This window comes from Onychostoma macrolepis, chromosome 19 (assembly GCF_012432095.1).
Source record: "Onychostoma macrolepis isolate SWU-2019 chromosome 19, ASM1243209v1, whole genome shotgun sequence".
NCBI lineage: Eukaryota > Metazoa > Chordata > Actinopteri > Cypriniformes > Cyprinidae > Onychostoma > Onychostoma macrolepis.
This window is the reverse complement of record NC_081173.1, coordinates 29,579,093-29,598,555: the sequence shown is the minus strand read 5'-3', so window position 1 is coordinate 29,598,555 and position 19,463 is coordinate 29,579,093. Positions and strand designations below refer to the sequence as shown.

Genomic DNA, 19,463 nt, shown 5'->3' with positions numbered 1-19,463 from the left:
GTTTTTGTACTTCAACTTATTTTATTTCAATTAATTGCCAAGGCAACATATCTAATTGTTATTCATGTATTTATTTTACATATTAAATATCAAAATAGCAATTATACACACACACACACACACACACACACACACACACACACACACACATATGTGTGTATATATATATATATATATATATATATATATATATATATATATATATATAAGCAATATATTTAATTGTTATTCATATATTTATTTTACATATTAAATATAAAAATAGCAATTATATACACACACACACATATGTATATGTATATATATATATATATAGGCAGCATATCTAATTGTTATTTATATATTTATTTTACATATTAAATATATTACATAAATCAAAAATAGCAATATATATATATATATATATATATATACAAATGTAATTTTTTGTTTTCTTTTTCAACCCTGTCACAGACAAAAAATATTTTAGACACTTAAGGCACTAAATTAAGAGTTTTTTTTTTTTTTTTAACTATGAGATTCCAATGATGTATAATTATGTATAACTTCCATTCTGTGTATGTTAGCAAATATAGTAATAGTTGAATATGATTCAGCGAATGTCTTTGCCTGGTTCAATCCAGTTTGCTCTTATTTGCTGTCAAACCAAAAACTCTGTGTCAAACATAAACACAGACACACGGTTACTGATGCTCAGATAAAGTTCAATTTTTATTAACACTCTGCTGTTCAGGAGCCTGTTTAAAGTTCATATAATATAAAACCTTTTTACTTTAGTCCTAAAAATGTATTAAATTAAAATAATAAAAATATTGTTTCTTCTAGAGATCTTATAAATAAAGAGATGAGTAGATGAAGAACAAACACCAGTGTAGTAAAGTGTTATATGAGGATCATCAGTTTCCAAATGAGCACACTGACCTGCTTTAGTCAGAGGAAAAAATACCAAAAACTGGACTAATGGCGCCCTCCAATGGATTAGAATAGACATACAACTGGAATCTTTTCATGTGGAAAATGAGTTCTAACCTTGCAGTCTATGGTTCTAACTATTAACTTTAAGACACTGTTGGGTGTAACCCAACAAGATGTAATGTCTATGATATAATATATAATATAGAATAGAATATTCGAAACAAAACGATTTTATATTACATTTAAATGAAATTATTATTTTTAATTGTTATTATTATTATGTTTCTCTATATAATTTAAATGTGATTAATATATATATTTCAAGCTTTTAAATTTAAATTAGATTAAATTATTATTATTTTAGTGTTTGTATTATGTTGCTGCTGCTAAGAATAATTCATATTTACTAGGCCTATACAAGATCAAAATGAGACGACATTTATTATGATTATTGATATATTTGGATAATACTGAGTGGGTATGCTGTGTAAACAGTTGGGGAAACGGCTGTCTCTTTAGAGATGGTTCCTTGTGAAGCTGAAGACGATGGGCGCATGTGTTGTCACGTGACGTCACCCTGCCAGAGGACAGGCGTTGTTCTCCGCACAGGAGGCTGAAGCGGGTCCGGTCCTGCAGGTCCAGATCAGGAACACCCAGCTACAGGCCGATATGAGACAGTGAGAGCGCAGCAGAAGCAGAACCAGAACCGGAATCATCTGCGATCACCATGACGACGCAGCCTTAGTGCTCAGCATCCGCATCCTCAGCATCATCCGCGCGCTCAGGTGCGCCGTCAGTCCGTCAGGCAGGATGGAGTTCAAAGAGCTGGTGGACACCGCCGAGAAATGGTGCTCCGGGAACCCGTTTGACCTGATCTTCGCCGAGGACGTGGACGAGAGGCGGCTGGACTTCTACGCCGAGCCCGGGATCTCGTTCTACGTGCTCTGCCCGGACAATCTCACCGGAGGAACCGACAATTTTGTAAGTATGACATAATCGAGCAAGAGCCTCGGGAGGAGGGGGAGCTGCGCGCGCGCCCGTGTGTGGATGCTGTTGTGTTCTAAATGCTCTCTCGTCTCAATTACAGAAAGTACTATGGGTTTTGGACATGCTACTATGGTATTAGCATGGTTATTAGACACATGGCAGTACCATGCTGTGTTAAAAAAAACATGTTTTCTGGCCAAAATAAATTTTAAATATATGCTATAAAATGTCTTGTAAACAGTGAAGCTCAATAAAAAAATATATTTTATAAGTTTCAACCTTCATTTACCAAAATATATTGCAAAATGTACTTCAAGCGCAAGAAAATACAGTGAAAATTTCAATATCGTTCTTCAAAAGTGACCTATGTGAATACACAGACACCCCCCCCCCCCACACACACATACATACATATATATATATATATATATATATATATATATATACATAAGTATATTGAAGTATTGCAGAAATATCTGTAACATGGTATATACTGAACACTATCACTGTAAGCTGGTATTGCTGAGGCCTTTATCTCAAAGCAGATGAAATGATGTCACTGTTTTTGACTGCAGAACTTTCTCCATATGCTCAGCTGGATTTTTGGATGTTGTGAGGTTGTATGCAACAATTTCATTTTAGAAGTCTATCCAGTGTATAGACTGATGTACAGTATATAGTCAAACAGCCATGGTTCATTATTGCAAGTGTTTTATCAGCACACCAAGGTCTTAAGCTGAACAGTTCCCCAGACACTGTCACTGAGGAACAAATAGTGCAGATATTCTCAGTGTTTTGTGCTGTGATGTAGTAAAAACACATGCAGTATTTGCATTGATGCTCCCCTTTCACATGTCTGTCATGTTTGCTTTCCATTCAGGAATCAGTTTAAAGGTTTGAAATGAACCGCAAGAGTTTACTGTAGTTCCCTCACATCACACCACATGACCAGACCGCATCAGACCGCTGCACCAGAGTCCCAGAGCTCACAAAAATATCAGCGCATGCACTGGCAGGACAGGGATCTAATTACTCACGCTGATCAATACACAGTTCAGCAGGATCACAGAGCTAGAGAGAGCAAGAGATGGTACTTTATTAATAGAAAAAACTACAGTGAATCCAATAAAAAAATGTGAGCAATTTAAAAATCTGTGATCGTTGTGCATTTATACCTAGAATTTGACAGGATTTTGAACATTTTAAAGAAAATAAATATAATAGAAATATTTGTACTTGTGCAGGTCACTAATACAATAACTAATTTTTCAGTGCAAATTTTGATTTGTGATGTTGATAATATGTAGGCCCTATGAAATTCTAGAAAAGTAAAATTAAGCATTTTTGCTAGACTTGGTGTAGAAACAATTTTCACTCAGAAATTGCTAGTAAATTATTACAAAGAAACAGCAAGTATTGCTTTGAATTAAAATTTTTAAGTAGAAAGAGTGAAATTTTTTTCTTGGTAAAAATGCTCTAATATATATATATATATATATATATATATATATATACAAGGTTATGGCATGACACTCTAGATGGCGCAGTCCAATAGATTTAACTCAAGATGAAATAATGACATCATTATCTTATGTCACAGCTGATTGGTTCTCTCCTGTATCGGTAGCCAATGAGCTCGCTGCTCAACATTAAAATACTTGGCTAGTGTCTGCTGTAACAGCAGCAGTGCACTTCAGAAACCCTCCACCTTCCCCAGCTCCACCTGTATAGATCTGCTACGGGGTGATCATGTATGCTATATGGGGGTATTTCATACAGTATATGTTATAAGTGCAGCAGCAGTATTTCTTGCATGCTCACAGCAGCATGTTGTGGATGTATTGGCAGTAGCAAGTCTCAGTACTTGCTCTGTCGCAGCAGCAGCAGCATAGCAGATCTATTCCTCCAAGACCAAATACATTAACATTGTCATGTACATTACCATGCCAATCCCTCCGAGAGTTGTCATGACAGAAATATGTTTTATTTACAACTTCAAAGAATGTTATTACGCTGCATATGAAAGTGCCATGCAGGTGACTGGATAATGTTAACCAATATCCAAAGAGCTGTTTAGACATTATTTTAGCAAGCTTGCATTCAGTCTAGCTTTCTTGTAAACTTTTCACAGTCAGTTTCATTTAATTCTGATTGAATAATCTGTTCACTTGGAAATATGTTGGATTGTAGGTATAAGGGGTTGTGAATGGCCACTAATGTTAACTTTAAAATAAAGTGATGATTATAAGAATGTTGCTCTAGCGAAACTACTCATAACTAACCAATACAACTGTGTTGAATTGGAGCTCCTCTGGTTTGGCCTGCGGTGTTTTTTTCCTTCTGGCTCCTGTGAGCTCTGGACAAATGCATAAATAATCTGTCTGTCTCTCTGAAATCAGCAAAAGATAGTTTTCAATACAGTGCTTCAGGCATTTGCTCACAACACAGCTTGAGCGGATATCTCTGGAGAAAGACAGAATGTGTAGAATTCATTCGCCATGTGTTGATGTTCCCTGCTGAAACAGGAAGTTGGGCTGGGACATAACAATATTAATAACCTTTTGTTGAGCATTAGAATTCTGCATGTACACATGTAATCACATGCACAAACAGCTGCAAAACTCAGTTTTTGGTTTCATGAGTTTTGAGATCATCTTACATTTCCCTAGACTAGGAACCAGAAGGACTGAAATATCAGAACCATTTGCCATGCACCTTGAACAGGGAGCTCCAGAGATGGATGATGTGTTGTGCATGTCCTTGTTCTCAAAAAAGCTGCCAAAATCCAAAAAGTGCACATTTAGAGTGACACACAGTAAAACAGTCTTTATATCATTGTGCATCAAATGCACAGCATTCAGCAAACTAGACATTTATCATCATCTTTTATTGTTATCGGTCTCTTCAAATTGCAATAAACAGCAGATAACAAACAGAAAATGTAATGTATTACACATCTATTTAATAAAACCATAAGGTGTTACACACACTGGAATGGAGTGAACTTATTTTAACAGAATTCTCTGTTCTATTCCCTCATTAATCATTTTTCTCAAATGCAGTTTGGTAGGAGAAGATTTTTTGGGCCATCTACTGAAAAATGGTCCCTCTCGCTCGGATAAATATAACGGGACAAAGAGTTTTAGTGTCCCAGATTCTCTGCTCGAAGCTCAACTTTGACTTCAGAGAAATCCTTTTAACCATATATGGACATTTTATAAATCCAGAAATAAAAATAACAGGCAGTTTGAGTTAAAATATTTTTTACACCTGTATAGTTTTAGTCTGATTGTAGTTTCCATCTGACAAGCAAATTCCCCCTATTGCAAAAGCTATCATCAATCAGAATCAGAATCAGAAAGAGCTTTATTGCCAAGTGTGCTTACTCACACAAGGAATTTGTCTTGGTGACAGAAGCTTCCAGTGAACAGACAGGATGACAAGCGACAAGACACAGATAACAAAATCAACAAGTGATGAAATAAATATGTGAAAACAATATACAATAGACAAAAATACAAGACACAATATATTGTATGTACAGATGTGGATGTGTAAAGGTTTTCATGAACATCAAAAACACAGTTTAAAAAGATTATATTTACTGTACATTTATGTGGTATATATATTGGCAGGTGCTTTTATACAAAGTGACTTACATTGCATTTAATATAGATTTTTATACAGATTTTTATCAAGCACTCCCCGAGAATCGAACACATAAATGTGGTGTTGCTAGCGTAAAAGAAATGTAAAAGAAAGTGTATTTATAAAAAAAAAAAAAAAAAAAGACACCAAATTTAGATTGATAAGCATTTGAGAAAAAAAATAGAGCAGTAATAAAATTCGGTTGAAATATGAAATGTTTGGATTACTGTGAAACTGGTGAAATGATGTGTTTAACTGTATGTGTGTTTTCAGCACGTGTGGAGTGAGAGCGAAGACTGTCTGCCGTTCCTGCAGCTCGCGCAGGACTACATCTCCTCCTGCGGGAAGAAAACACTGCTGGAGGTGCTGGACAAAGTCTTCAGATCCTTCAGGCCTGTAAGTGTCACTCTACTGTACATTTCTGAATAATAACAAGCACAATAAAAAATTATACAGCCACATAATATAGTTCATTAGTTTCACTTTGTAATGCATAACCTTTGCTATGCAGTCCATATAATCTGTGAATGCTCTGCATACCCAAGGCATTTGAGATATTTGAGATTTATTACTATAAATTGCCTTGTCATTTGAGGCTTAACATAAGGGTTACATAATAGTTGGAAAAATGTTGGAAATATGCATGTAGCTGGCAATTTCCTGCAAATCTGTACCAGTTACAGAGGCCTTTGGCTTTGATGTCTGTACACTTTTGCTATGAATCGTCATTATTGTTGCAAGGTCTCAGTGGTTTGCTGGCATGTGGGTGATTTCATGCATGAGGAAAACTGAAAAGCAGAAAAATGTGCTGCTTCTGCCAGATCTCGATGACTGAAAATCACATTTTAACTAAAGCAACTAAATCAAATGAAAATAAGTTGTAACTGTATATTAAATTTTTTTTCTCAAATAAAGCAAATGTTGAAGGGCCACAGAAAACTTAAGTTCTTTTAAGTGCTTAAGTTTTGGCATAGACAAAGAGTGTTGACGGTACATTTTATTAATCAAAGTGAACCTTTCTGAGGATTTTTATTGTTCCATTTGTTTCGCCCATGCTTGACAAATCTTGCGTGTGTGACGTGTGTACAGAAGGTTTTTTAAATGTTTCGAATGTAACTGACAATGTGTTTACAAACTTATATCTCTGGAATGTCAATGCATGTTACATTTGAATACTCTGTTTTGTTCTGTTCTGGTTTGATTCTATTCTATTCAGTTTGTATTGATTGTGAAATTCTTCTGCAGCTCCTGGGTCTTCCAGATATTGACGATGACACATTTGATCAGTATCACGCAGACGTGGAGGAGGAACCAGAGCCAGACCACCAGCAGATGGGTGTGAGCCAGCAATAATGCCCAGCAGAGAGGCTCTGCGCTGGGCCACAATCTCTGCATCGAACCCTGCTCGCCTAACCTTACTCACCTGGATCTTCTTCTTACAGTATACACACAAACACACACACTGCATCATAACACCCTTTAAAATCTGGACAGCTTTTCCTGCACCCTGATTTTAACTCAAGTGATCATTATTTTGATCAATGTTATTTCTCATTAACTTCTCATCACATTCAAGCAGAGACAAAACAAATATCTCATTCCCAGCTTTCATAATATATATTTTTCAATAATCTGGAGGCCGTAGATTAGAAATTTATGTTCAGAATGGAATACCAGTGTACTGCATACTGCTGCATTGTCACATGACCTCATTATGTTGCACGTTTAATTCATGCAGTTGTCAAAAATTACAGTAGGATGTTTTGCATTCACATCCAAATTTGTGGTAAAAATGTCTTAATTCTTGACAGTGTGATCAAAATGTAAAAGTTGCAATTGGTATCACATCCTATTCATTCATCAAATTGGAAATAAAAGGTAAATGCTGCACATTTTCATCAATTATGTAGGGCAGGTATTCCATGCAAACAAAACATTTACATGGAAAATAATAAGAGTAGTATGCTGTTCTGAACATAACACTTTTAATCGAAGTTGAATAATTAATGAAAGTCACTTTTTTATGTGCACAAATGAATCATTCACAATTAGACCAGGAACATGTATTAAGAAAGTAAATGGGATCAGTTATTTTGTTTTCATGTAGTGAATCTAGGTGTCCATTGTGGACTTATTTTACCCCAGATCTTGTCTTCGTATTGAAATGTACTTTAAATCACTCCAAAATATCTGCTAAATGACAAATAACCAAAGCTGACTGCATGTGCATATAAAGTATCTGTGTTTAAGGATCAAATTAAACAAGATCAGAAGGTAAAGTCTAATTATCACTGATTCAGAGGTGATGAGGTTATTGTGTTTTTGGGTGGGTGAGATGTTTAAACAAACCCTTGAATAATCCTCTCTTTGCCTTTATTGTCTTTTGATTGTATTAATCAATATCCGCTGCGTTAAGAAAGGTCAACTCATGAGTTTAACCACAGAAAGGTCAAACTGTGTATCTAAGTCTAAACTCTTAAAATAAAGGTTCTTCTACGTTTCAACACTGAATCCAATTCTAATCAAGATCAATTTTGGGTCTCATAGGGTCCTTGAGTTGATATAGACTTCTTTAAAGGTGCTCTGTACAAGTTTTAAATATAGTATCAGCACACACCCATTAAATATATAGGGCCCCATCGAACACTCGGCGCAATGCAACGCCAGGCATGTTTTTTTGCTACGGTTTTTGCTAGTTTCAACCTGATGCAGTTATCATTTTCTCGTCCAGTTCCATGTTGTTTAAATAGCAAATGTACTTGCGCCCATCTGTTCGCCCATGGGCATGCTGGTCTGAAAACGAGGTGTGTTCAGGCGCATTGTTGGCGCGTTGCTATTTTGAGGCAACTGAAAACAATTGCGCCTTTGACCAACTAAACATGGTCTAAAGTCAATAGCGCAGTATTTTTTTATTTAAGGGGCATGTTCGTATTATTCCCCGTATGCCAAATATTAAAAATGAAAGGATTAAAATTTAAAAGATTACTATTGTGTACGCTTCTGCCTCCTCTCTGGAGAAGCGTTCAGTCTTTGCTCTAGGCAAATTCCGCCATGTAAATAGCGAATCCGCCATGGTGCGAGTGCAAATGGCTTTTAAAGGGAATGAGAGATGAGACTCTGATTGGTTTATTGCACGTTATGCCCAAAACACACACGACTCATTAATAGAATAGGTAAAACCCTTTTGGACAATGCACCTGGTGCATTTGCCTGCCGACTGAAGTTTTTTCAAGTTTCAATTCAAGTTTATTTGTATAGTGCTTTTAGGAGTCGGTTATTAGTGGTGACTATGGCAGAAATGTACAGTAAAAATCATGCAGTTAGTTACAAATAACACGTTATCAAACAGACAGTGAACACTATTAACTGCAATGAATATATGTTGCGATTAAACTTTGCGATTGCTATTAAACATTGTGATTAAGCAAAATTTGGTAGTTTTGTATGTTGTTCCATGGTTATCATCTGAGGTCCTCTGAGGGGTTGGCATCATCTCTTCTCAGGTGTTCGGTCATCTCAGATCTTCGTAAGAGTTGGATCCAGACTGAAGCTTGTGTAATTCCTAACTTTTTCCGTCGTTAAACTAGCAAAAGTATATTCGTGCACCTGCGCCATGTGCTTCAGACCATGTGCTTAGATCGTTAAAATAGGGCCCAGTATGTAAAATTTTTCCGGCAGTCTGAACGGCTGGGGTGTGTTTGTTAAGCAACACCCTTTGAAAGCTATGCCCCTCCCTGCATTTATAATGAGACTGCGAGAGCGACCTCCCGCTTTGTAAAAGCAAGCTGGCGGAGCACAGTACGGAGCTTTCTATTAAAGGCGAATATCCACATGCCCTGTTTTTATATTTGCATAAAACCTCCTCATTTGACATTGTTTATAAAAGCCAAATTTATCTTAAGTTTCATTATCTTTCTTTTTTTTTTGTTGCGCAAGAGGGGGCGTGGCCAAAGCACACATTGGTTTTGAGATGCGCTGCTCCCGTGCGACGAGTTGAGAAATTGTAAACAAACAAAAAAAATATAGAAATCTATATAGCACCTTTAAAGGAAACGTAGATTAGGAAGTTATTGAAATCAGTTTTTAAAACACTAGATTTATTAATTGGAATTTTCCTGCAAAACCCTGGATATCACCAGAACCTTTATTTTTCAGAGTAGGCCTACATATATCAGCTGATTCAGGTGACTGCTGTGTTATGGTCATGTGACCTGATGTAGCAGTTGCCATGTCCTTTTTAAAGCATCATTTATCTGCTGTCATCTCAACAAACATGTCATGCTGGCAGGACTGAACAGACCATGCCACAGACGAGGTCAGCAGAGGCTAAACATGTTTCTTCAGGACATACTGTAGGTGAATTTGCTGACGTTACACATGTGGCCACTAAACTTCCACTGTCTTCTGCTTCCATAGTGTCTTCCTGCACACGCCCAGTCTAAAGTGAAGCGTAGAGATGAATTAAACCAACAGTGTGTTACAGAGATCAAAGCTGCTGTTTTCTGTCTTTATGTAGTTATGTAACAGTTAAAGCTCTGTACCAGATTGTGATATTTATTTTATTTTACTGTTTATTTATTTGTCCCATGGTCTAAACTTCTCAACTTTGCCACTTTTTGAGTAATTTTAATTTCTTTTGCTTGACCATTTATGTATGCAGCTTAACCTTTCAAAAATGTATTTATTTTGTTTATATGTATTCATTTTTTTCTCCTGACTGTCTTTATTGTGTAACTGTTAAAGCTTTATACCGGATTTGTGATTTCGATTTTATTTTTTATTTATATTATTTATTAATATTTATCTATTGTTTATCCATTTTATCTATCTATTTATCTATTTATTTACTCCTTTGTGTGTGTAAATCCATTTGTGGATGATATTTTTGTCGCATTTATAACTAATAATTTAATTTCTAAGAAGATTGTTCAAATCTTACAATGTGGTAATTGGAAATATTGTTCTTGATTTTAGGTGAATATTGATCAGCCTGTCTAGAGTCATTTAGAATTAAACTGGAGTAAAATTTGTTTGGGTCAGCATGTAATGTAACCTGAAATTCAACAATTAAATTTTAACCTTATGAGTGTATCTTGTATTTCTTAGCCTTAATTTCATATGTGTTTTCATAACTGGTCAAACCCTGTTTTTCCCCCCCATGCACCAATAGGCTGTAACCTTTGACATAAAATATTTGCATAGTAAAACTGCTGACTAAATGCAAAAAGGCGTTAAATGTTGTGAGATGCCACGTAAATGCACGTATTTAGACCTACATTTAAGATTTAGGTAAACTGCATAAAATTTAGATCCATTTAGATTACACAGTTTTAAATAAACCAATAAACTTAATTTGATGCATATTTTTCAGCCATACATAGGCTAAATGAAACAGGGAAGATTTCTGCTCTCAAAAAATGATGTCAGTTTGTTAGGCTATTAGCCATTTGCATCTATTTGGTTTAAATTATCATATTTTCAAAATGCATGGAAGGCATTTGTATTGAATAACGAAATGTAGAGATCAAGAAAGATTTAACTGGAGATGGAAAATGGGAAGACTCGAGAATTACAAGTAGAATTGGACACAGGATTGAATGGAAAACTATTCAGGTTTATGTGTACACGAAGAGTTTATTTGCAAAAATGATTAATTTTCATATAGGCTCAATCATGTTTTTATTGTGTTAGTTAGCTACATTTTTAGTTATTATTATTTAATCAAAACAAACCAACTGCAGTTTGACTGATATTGGAATGCAGGATAAAAAACATGATTTTTGAACATTTTTTAAAACTTTTTAAAAAAACTCTTCAAATTGTGGCATGACAGACACTTTTACAGCGATGCAGAGCATATGACAGAACAATACAAATACTACTGACAAAAGTAAAATTAAAATGTACAGAATATAACTCGGTAAAACGTTAGAAGCGATGAAATCAGTGTTGCTGTGTTGAATGTTTTTAACCTACTCATTAATCGTCTCACTCCAGTTCAGTGGGTGGCGCTAACGCTCAATAAGAAGTTAAGAACAATACAAGAAGCAGTAGCAGCGGCAGCTCATGTGATCTTTGGCGTCTGTTTAAGTTTGTTTGCGGTGCGCTAGACAGGGTTTACTCACATCGGCTGTCGGAAGAGTGCAAAGTTGTTTGGGCTTCGCTTTTTTGCGTGTTTAGTGAACATTTAGCATTTTCCGGTCTTTGATTCTCTATATTTTTGGGCATCTGCTCCAGTTTGAAGTTCCTAGGTTTATATATAAAAAAAAAAAACTAATATTATATACAGTATGGGTCCGAAGCAGAGCAGTCCAGCCGTGGGGCTTCGGATCCGATCTTTTTCCGGTTCCGATTTGTCTTACTCTGACGGCCGAGCTGCGGTTCTGCGCTATTACGCGGGCGGTTCGACGGGACAGATCGGTGAACGGGTCCAGTATTCGTCGCAGAGACCCGGTTCGTTCATCCAGAGCGCCGTTATCCCGACCGGCGGCCGGAGAGATGAGACAGACGGGCAGAGAACGCTCCTGATCGGGTCACTGCCTGTGCACCTCACCCCTCACCTGCTGGGCGGTAAGACACTGGGCAAACTCCTGCCAATTATTATTATATTATAATGCATTTCACTATATATGTGTATGTGTTCATATAATGGCAGTGATTTAATAATATTAATTACATATTATTATGTTGCTTATTAGTCTTAAATGTTTATGCAATATTTTTATATGATCACAAGCTCACATGTGTATTATGATAGCCTATAAAATATTGTATGCTATTGACCATATCTTATGATTAGTCAGTTTTGATCTTTTTAATATGTATAATATAGCCATATGATTATATGAAGCTTGATGAATTGCCTTATTATATGATTATCATAATCGCAACAATATAACTTGTACTTATGATATCTTATAATGGAGTTTATTGTCCTTAAATTATTTAACTTTTTATGTGACAATATTATAGTGTGATATTCTAATATAATATATTATAATGAATCTCGTTGACCTTATATGATGAGTTACCTTATTATATGACCTTTTATATATTATATTACCACAAATATATAAGTTTATTTTATTGGTCTTGTATGATTATTCATCAGACAATATCATATATATGGATTATAATTTATAATAATGAATCTTGTTGACTGTATGTATGTTGCATTATCTTATTATACCTTGTCATAATTGAGCTTGTATATGTTATGCTATATTATAATGCAAATTATCAGTCATTTTGGTCTCATGTACTTTATAATTTAATTATTGATTAAATCATATGATTATGGTATGGTTATGATGATGCCAATAATTCCATATATGTCAATACATTTTATTATAATTTACCTCACTGGTTCTATATGGTTACTTGATTATATGACAGTATCTTACTTAAATGCATGTACACTAATGTATCATATTGATATCTTATTTGATTATTATAGGAGCTTATAGTAAGGTCATACTGTATTTTATTTGATGTAGGGTGGATTTCAAATGCACGATTGAATGTTGTTTTATGGCTTATGCATCGATGGTTTTATCATTGGTATGTGTGTGTTTCTGCACATCATGTTCTGAACGGCCTGTGATCAGAACGCTGACTGTTTTGTTGTGGATTTTTATGGTAACTATAAACAGAGACTTCCTTATCCAAGACTAGGGCAACATGGTTCCTTAACATTTCTGATGTGTTTATGTGGGTTAAAACAGCTGATATTATGATAATAAATTAATACTTTGTTGTCTGACCAATGCAAGATCTCTCTTTCCAGATAGATTGCTTGAGAACTTGAAGGTCAAACTGCAATTTTGTGGTTTTGTGACCTTTGAGTGGCAATAAACATCAAATATTATGCGTGTTTGGTTCCAGATTTGATCGTATAGCAACAATGACAGGTTGTGTTAAATAAATCATCCTTGATAGTGGGTCAGATTGATAAGATTCAGAGAGGGAAATTTGCTGATCGGGAACAGACTTGTGAACACGTGAGAAAAATGTCTGTGTCAGTTATATGCATTGCTTTGTGTTTGACAGTTATTGTATTTGTTAGCAAGACATTTACGAGCCATAGTTCCTGCTGAAATCCTCTTTTATGAGTCTTGTTTGGAATAGCTTGATTGCCAGCTTTTTGATTTGTGATGTACTGTACAGTCTGGCTTAGAAAGTGGCTATATTATTATTTTCTACAAAGTAATTTTAAAAAGAAAAGTAGCTTCAGAATAATTTTTCTGCTGTTGCAATTGCAGCATCAAACCGAAATACAAAAAAGTAATGACTCTTCACAATTGAAAAAAATAATCACTGGTTTCCTAAACACTACCTCTTCCATTGGACAGTCAAATAGAACACTGTGTTGGAAAGCGTAGTGCTTATAGCTAGGATAGCAAAGACTGAAGGGGCATTCTCTGTCAAATACACATTATTTGGGTCAAATTGGAGTGTGAAGGTGGAAGTGCAGGAGCCGTGTGTGTGTCATGCGGCTGCTCCAGATGCAGTGTGTTCTTCGTCAATAATATTTGTTGCTCTGTCAGTTCACATCATGAGCTTAAAGTGTTTTCAGAAACATGAAAATTTGGACAATATAGCAAAGTTACAGAGAACACACACAGAATGTACATTAACTGAAGTGTATCAATTTTTAATGCTTCTAGTTAATCAGCCAATATTTGGCCATCTGAGATTATTGGTGCTGACCAATTAACATAACTGCATTCTCTTCAAAATCTACTTGCATAATCAGCTTAATTATTTTTATGCATTTGAGTAAATTCTGTGGAAAATATCTAATTTGGGGTTGAAAGTCTTCTGAAGAAAGAAGTTAAAAAATGTATTAAGATAAATTCTAAAAAGTTTGTGAGAATATTCCAAAGTGCAATTCTTTAAAAAAAATAAAAATAGAGGCAACTCAAATATTCTTTAAAAATACATTTTCAAATATATTTTTAAAGAATATTTGAGTTGCCTCTGTTTATATATTTTTATTTTATTTATTCCTTTATTTAACCAGGGGGGTCATAATGAGACTATAGTCTCTTTTTCAAATGGTCCCTGACCAGTTATAAATACTCTTCATGCATCAACACTTAGTATTTTTATTATTATTATTGTTTTAAATTTTTATTTGCTTTGGATTTTTATTAAGTCTGAATATGTGCTTTGGCTTTTGAAGTGAATGATATTGGAATGGACTTTTGTCGGCATGCATTTTAAATGGTTATTTTGTGATGAATGCTGCCAAAAATTGACAGTTATCATGAATTATTAACTGAAACTTACAAATGAAAATGAGGTCCCTGTTTGAATTGATTTTGTAGAATTGTTACCGAATTGCGAATTTAGTAAAAACTCACTTCATGCATAATAACAACTGACCAATCATTGGTCAGTACTCATCGGTACTCATGCACATCCTTAGCAAACAACCCAATATATTTATTAGACATCTTACCTTTGGGGAATTTAAGACAAGTTTATTTATTTATTTTAGAGATATGGGAATGCAACATATTCTTTACTTTATTCTTGGTAGAAAATAAGAAAATATCTGTTACAGAGAACTTCTTAAGTTAAATTCTTAATTTATCATGAATCTGGCCCCTGATCTGATCTGATTTGCAATTACTTATTTGTATATGCCATATTAATTATACTAGAGAGTGTTTTTGCTGGGCTAGCAGTGATCCTTAATCAACCTTTGTCTTCATAACTCAAGCACGTGTTTCACTTTGACCTTTAACCGCCTGCCAGATAAAGTTCCCTTTGATTCCACTGGGCCACAAACACATAAACGCACAAGGCTCTGTCTTATAGAATGACTTCCCGTAAAAGCTTTTATGTCTGTAATCAGTCTGGAGATCCTGCCATGTGTCCGAAGGCTGCTCCCCTTCAATATACAGCTGACCTACCTTTTTTTTAATATGTTTACTTCCTGTTAATGTTTGACAGTACAGACTGACACTGATAATTACAGGTGTGTGCGTGTGTGTGTGTGTGTAACCAAGCACTTGCAAGCATTTATACTCTGACCCATCAACCACTAACTAGTTAAGCTGGGAAAATGTTATTAATGAGACAGTGTATTGGTAGTTGTGAATGTGTTCTCTATTATTAAATGTGAATGTGCAAAGAACAGGAGACATGTTCAACACACCAGTTAAACCAACTAGTAAGACTCTGCTGTGCATCTTGGTGCAAAATGTACTTTATTTTGATGTACATACTTTTGTTTGGTGTTCAGTTTTTACTGTCTATGTACATCAGAATTGCATAGAATTGTATTCTGTTGCATATCATATTTTTTTTTGGAAATAGGGTGTTTAATGCACACACAGAATAGATGTAACAGTCTGTTAAAGTGATTTCTTTCAGCTCGGTGGATAAAATGCTCAATACCTAATATACAGTGGGTACGGAAAGTATTCAGACCCCCTTAAATTTTTCACTCTTTGTTATATTGCAGCCATTTGCTAAAATCATTTAAGTTAATTTTTTTTTTCCTCATTAATGTACACACAGCACCCCATATTGACAGAAAAACACAGAATTGTTGACATTTTTGCAGATTTATTAAAAAAGAAAAACTGAAATATCACATGGTCCTAAGTATTCAGACCCACTGATATATTTAACTCAGGTGCTGTCCATTTCTTCTGATCATCCTTGAGATGGTTCTACACCTTCATTTGAGTCCAGCTGTGTTTGATTATACTGATTGAACTTAATTAGGAAAGCCACACACCTGTCTATATAAGACCTTACAGCTCACAGTGCATGTCAGAGCAAATGAGAATCATGAGGTCAAAGGAACTGCCTGAAGAACTCAGAGACAGAATTGTGTCAAAGGCACAGATCTGGCCAAGGTTACAAAAACATTTCTGCTGCACTTAAGGTTCCTAAGAGCACAGTGGCCTCCATAATCCTTAAATGGAAGACGTTTGGGACGACCAGAACCCTTCCTAGAGCTGGCCGTCTGGCCAAACTGAGCTATCGGGGGAGAAGAGCCTTGGTGAGAGAGGTAAAGAAGAACCCAAAGATCACTGTGGCTGAGCTCCAGAGATGCAGTCGGGAGATGGGAGAAAGTTGTAGAAAGTCAACCATCACTGCAGCCCTCCACCAGTCGGGGCTTTATGGCAGAGTGGCCCGACGGAAGCCTCTCCTCAGTGCAAGACACATGAAAGCCTGCATGGAGTTTGCTAAAAAACACCTGAATAAGATTATTTGGTCTGATGAGACCAAGATAGAACTTTTTGGCCTTAATTCTTAGCGTTATGTGTGGAGAAAACCAGGCACTGCTCATCACCTGTCCAATACAGTCCCAACAGTGAAGCATGGTGGTGGCAGCATCACGCTGTGGGGGTGTTTTTCAGCTGCAGGGACAGGACGATTGGTTGCAATCGAGGGAAAGATGAATGCGGCCAAGTACAGGGATATCCTGGACGAAAACCTTCTCCAGAGAGCTCAGGACCTCAGACTGGGCCGAAGGTTTACCTTCCAACAAGACAATGACCCTAAGCACACAGCTAAAATAACGAAGGAGTGGCTTCACAACAACCCAGCCAGAGCCCTGACTTAAACCCAATTGAGCATCTCTGGAGAGACCTAAAATGGCTGTCCACCAACGCTACCATCCAACCTGACAGAACTGGAGAGGATCTGCAAGGAGGAATGGCAGAGGATCCCCAAATCCAGGTGTGAAAACTTGTTGCATCTTTCCCAAAAGACTCATGGCTGTATTAGATCAAAAGGGTGCTTCTACTAAATACTGAGCAAAGGGTCTGAATACTTAGGACCATGTGATATTTCAGTTTTTCTTTTTTAATAAATCTGCAAAAATGTCAACAATTCTGTGTTTTTCTGTCAATATGGGGTGCTGTGTGTACATTAATGAGGAAAAAAATGAACTTAAATGATTTTTAGCAAATGGCTGCAATATAACAAAGAGTGAAAAATTTAAGGGGTCTGAATACTTTCTGTACCCACTGTATGCTTGTGTAGGAGTAATAAATGATTAATTCTTTTTCCTTTATGCAGAACTTTGAATGTCTACAGAGGTTTCTGTGTAATCATAAATAACTTTACAGCCTTATGAACTTTACTTGAAATTAAACAAACATGTTAGCAAATCCAGCTTTATAATCATTCAGCCATGTGCAGCACGACCATGTGGCGTAATTTTTATGCATTAGATGTTGCTCATATTGTGATAACCTGATAATGCACATTACAGTGAATAGACTCACAGACGAGATTTCCAAGATTGCTTTTTTTTTTATTGCCTTGTAATCTTATAATTGCTGTTTACTGACAGGAACTGTGTGATTATTGCTCAAGTGACCTACATAATATATACAAGAGAAATAAATGTTACACACATATTTCAACATGATTTTTGTCTCTTCTGTTTGTTTCAGCTGGATTTGACTGTCCCGTCTGCTCAAAGTTTGTCTGTTCAGATGAAATAGATGATCATTTGCTCATGTGTTTCTCCAAACACAGACTCAATTATAACGGTAAGAACACCCTTCACTATCAAACACTAGGCCACTCTCTTTCTGTCCAGTTAGATCACTGACCCGTTCCTGCAATCTTAAACTCTCAAACCTTGAATTTATTTCATGCTGGACCAGCTATCAGCTCCACAGACAAATTTGTTTCTGTCCTTCACCATTTATTTTAATGCTGATTTGTTTTGTTGTATAACAGCGCCCCCATGTGTCTTCAGCTGACTCCTGCTGCTCTGAGCTTCTCTGATGCTGATAGTGATGTTGTGATGGTTTCTCTTTCTGTAGATGATGTTTTGTCCCAGGACTCTGGTGAGTGTTCAATATGTCTGGATGACATGGTTCAGGGAGACACCATCGCTCGACTGCCCTGTCTCTGTGTCTACCACAAAGGGTATGAGAAACATTCACTAACACACTCATACACACATACCTGCTGTCGTCTGTGGAAATCATCTCATCTTCTGCTCCTCCAGGTGTATTGACGAATGGTTTGAGGTCAACAGGTCGTGTCCTGAACATCCTACAGATTCACATTAAAACAGGTCAGATGTTAGACACTTTACACAAATAGAGTGGTGTCGCCTGTAACCAATAATTACAACAAAAAAATATATATATTTTTTTTCTGTCTGCAGATATTTCCAGTAAAGAAGACCAGCAGAGAAGGGCTCAGCTAATGTTTTTCTCCAGGATCTGACTCGCTCTGACACTAGATGATAAATCCATCTTCATCTGAGACCTATATGGACCTAAAACCTGCTGTGCCAAATCTAAATGAAATCATGCATATACTTTGCACAGTTCTGTTAACAAACCTGAAGGCTGTTTAAAAGTAATCTAGCTGCCATCTTTACACGTGGAGCTCTTTAGAGATCAGATGGTGGACTGCAGTACTACTGCTTCGTAGGTTAGCGTAACATATCGACAGCCACAAGATGGAATACATTTTCTCTAACAGGACTTTGTGTTGAACTGTTTTTAATCAAAGGAAGAGTTGTTTAGAAAGGATATGAATATTGAGGATGATGAATGACAGAATGTGAAAAGGAAGAACACAAAATATATTTTCTGTACACACAAATGTTTGAAATTATTATTTAAATAGATGATCCAGTTGTAAATGTTTTTGATAAATGCTGTTAATTTTTTCCCAATGTGCTGCTGTGTATATAACGGGTACTAGTTACAAACAATATATATATAAAATATATATAAATAAATTCAAAGGGCCCTGGAATGTTAAAATGTGTCATTTTCTACGTTGTTTCTGAATATGTGTGTGTGTGTGTGTGTGTGTGTGTGTGCGCGCATGTAACCAAATAATCCACACATGAGACAAAATCAATAGATGGACAAGTATAGTATTGGATGAAGCCCATACATCAAGTACAGATG

At 35.9% G+C, this 19,463-nt stretch overlaps 2 protein-coding genes across 2 annotated transcripts; both read left to right on the top strand.

Annotated features, from left to right (window-relative positions):
- Positions 1 to 1,462: 1,462 nt before the first annotated feature.
- mturn (maturin, neural progenitor differentiation regulator homolog (Xenopus)) lies at positions 1,463 to 10,633 on the top strand. Its single transcript, XM_058753740.1, has 3 exons — positions 1,463 to 1,896; positions 5,824 to 5,946; positions 6,796 to 10,633. The coding sequence occupies exons 1-3, from the start codon at positions 1,726 to 1,728 to the stop codon at positions 6,901 to 6,903; spliced, it is 402 nt and encodes a 133-aa protein (XP_058609723.1). The 5' UTR covers positions 1,463 to 1,725; the 3' UTR covers positions 6,904 to 10,633.
- A 960-nt stretch (positions 10,634 to 11,593) lies between these two features.
- On the top strand, positions 11,594 to 19,303 carry znrf2a (zinc and ring finger 2a). Its single transcript, XM_058752566.1, has 5 exons — positions 11,594 to 12,120; positions 17,976 to 18,074; positions 18,354 to 18,459; positions 18,542 to 18,610; positions 18,704 to 19,303. Exons 1-4 carry the CDS (start codon positions 11,841 to 11,843, stop codon positions 18,603 to 18,605), a joined length of 549 nt encoding a protein of 182 aa, XP_058608549.1. The 5' UTR covers positions 11,594 to 11,840; the 3' UTR covers positions 18,606 to 18,610; positions 18,704 to 19,303.
- The last annotated feature ends 160 nt before the right edge of the window (positions 19,304 to 19,463 follow it).

Coding starts and splice junctions, on each gene's coding strand:
- mturn (XM_058753740.1), top strand. CDS start 1,726: ATGGAGTTCAAAGAGCTGGTGGACACCGCCGAGAAATGGTGCTCCGGG. Junction 1,897..5,823: donor CCGGAGGAACCGACAATTTT/GTAAGTATGACA, acceptor GTGTGTTTTCAG/CACGTGTGGAGTGAGAGCGA. Junction 5,947..6,795: donor TCTTCAGATCCTTCAGGCCT/GTAAGTGTCACT, acceptor ATTCTTCTGCAG/CTCCTGGGTCTTCCAGATAT.
- znrf2a (XM_058752566.1), top strand. CDS start 11,841: ATGGGTCCGAAGCAGAGCAGTCCAGCCGTGGGGCTTCGGATCCGATCT. Junction 12,121..17,975: donor CACCCCTCACCTGCTGGGCG/GTAAGACACTGG, acceptor TGTTTGTTTCAG/CTGGATTTGACTGTCCCGTC. Junction 18,460..18,541: donor CTCTGTGTCTACCACAAAGG/GTATGAGAAACA, acceptor CTGCTCCTCCAG/GTGTATTGACGAATGGTTTG.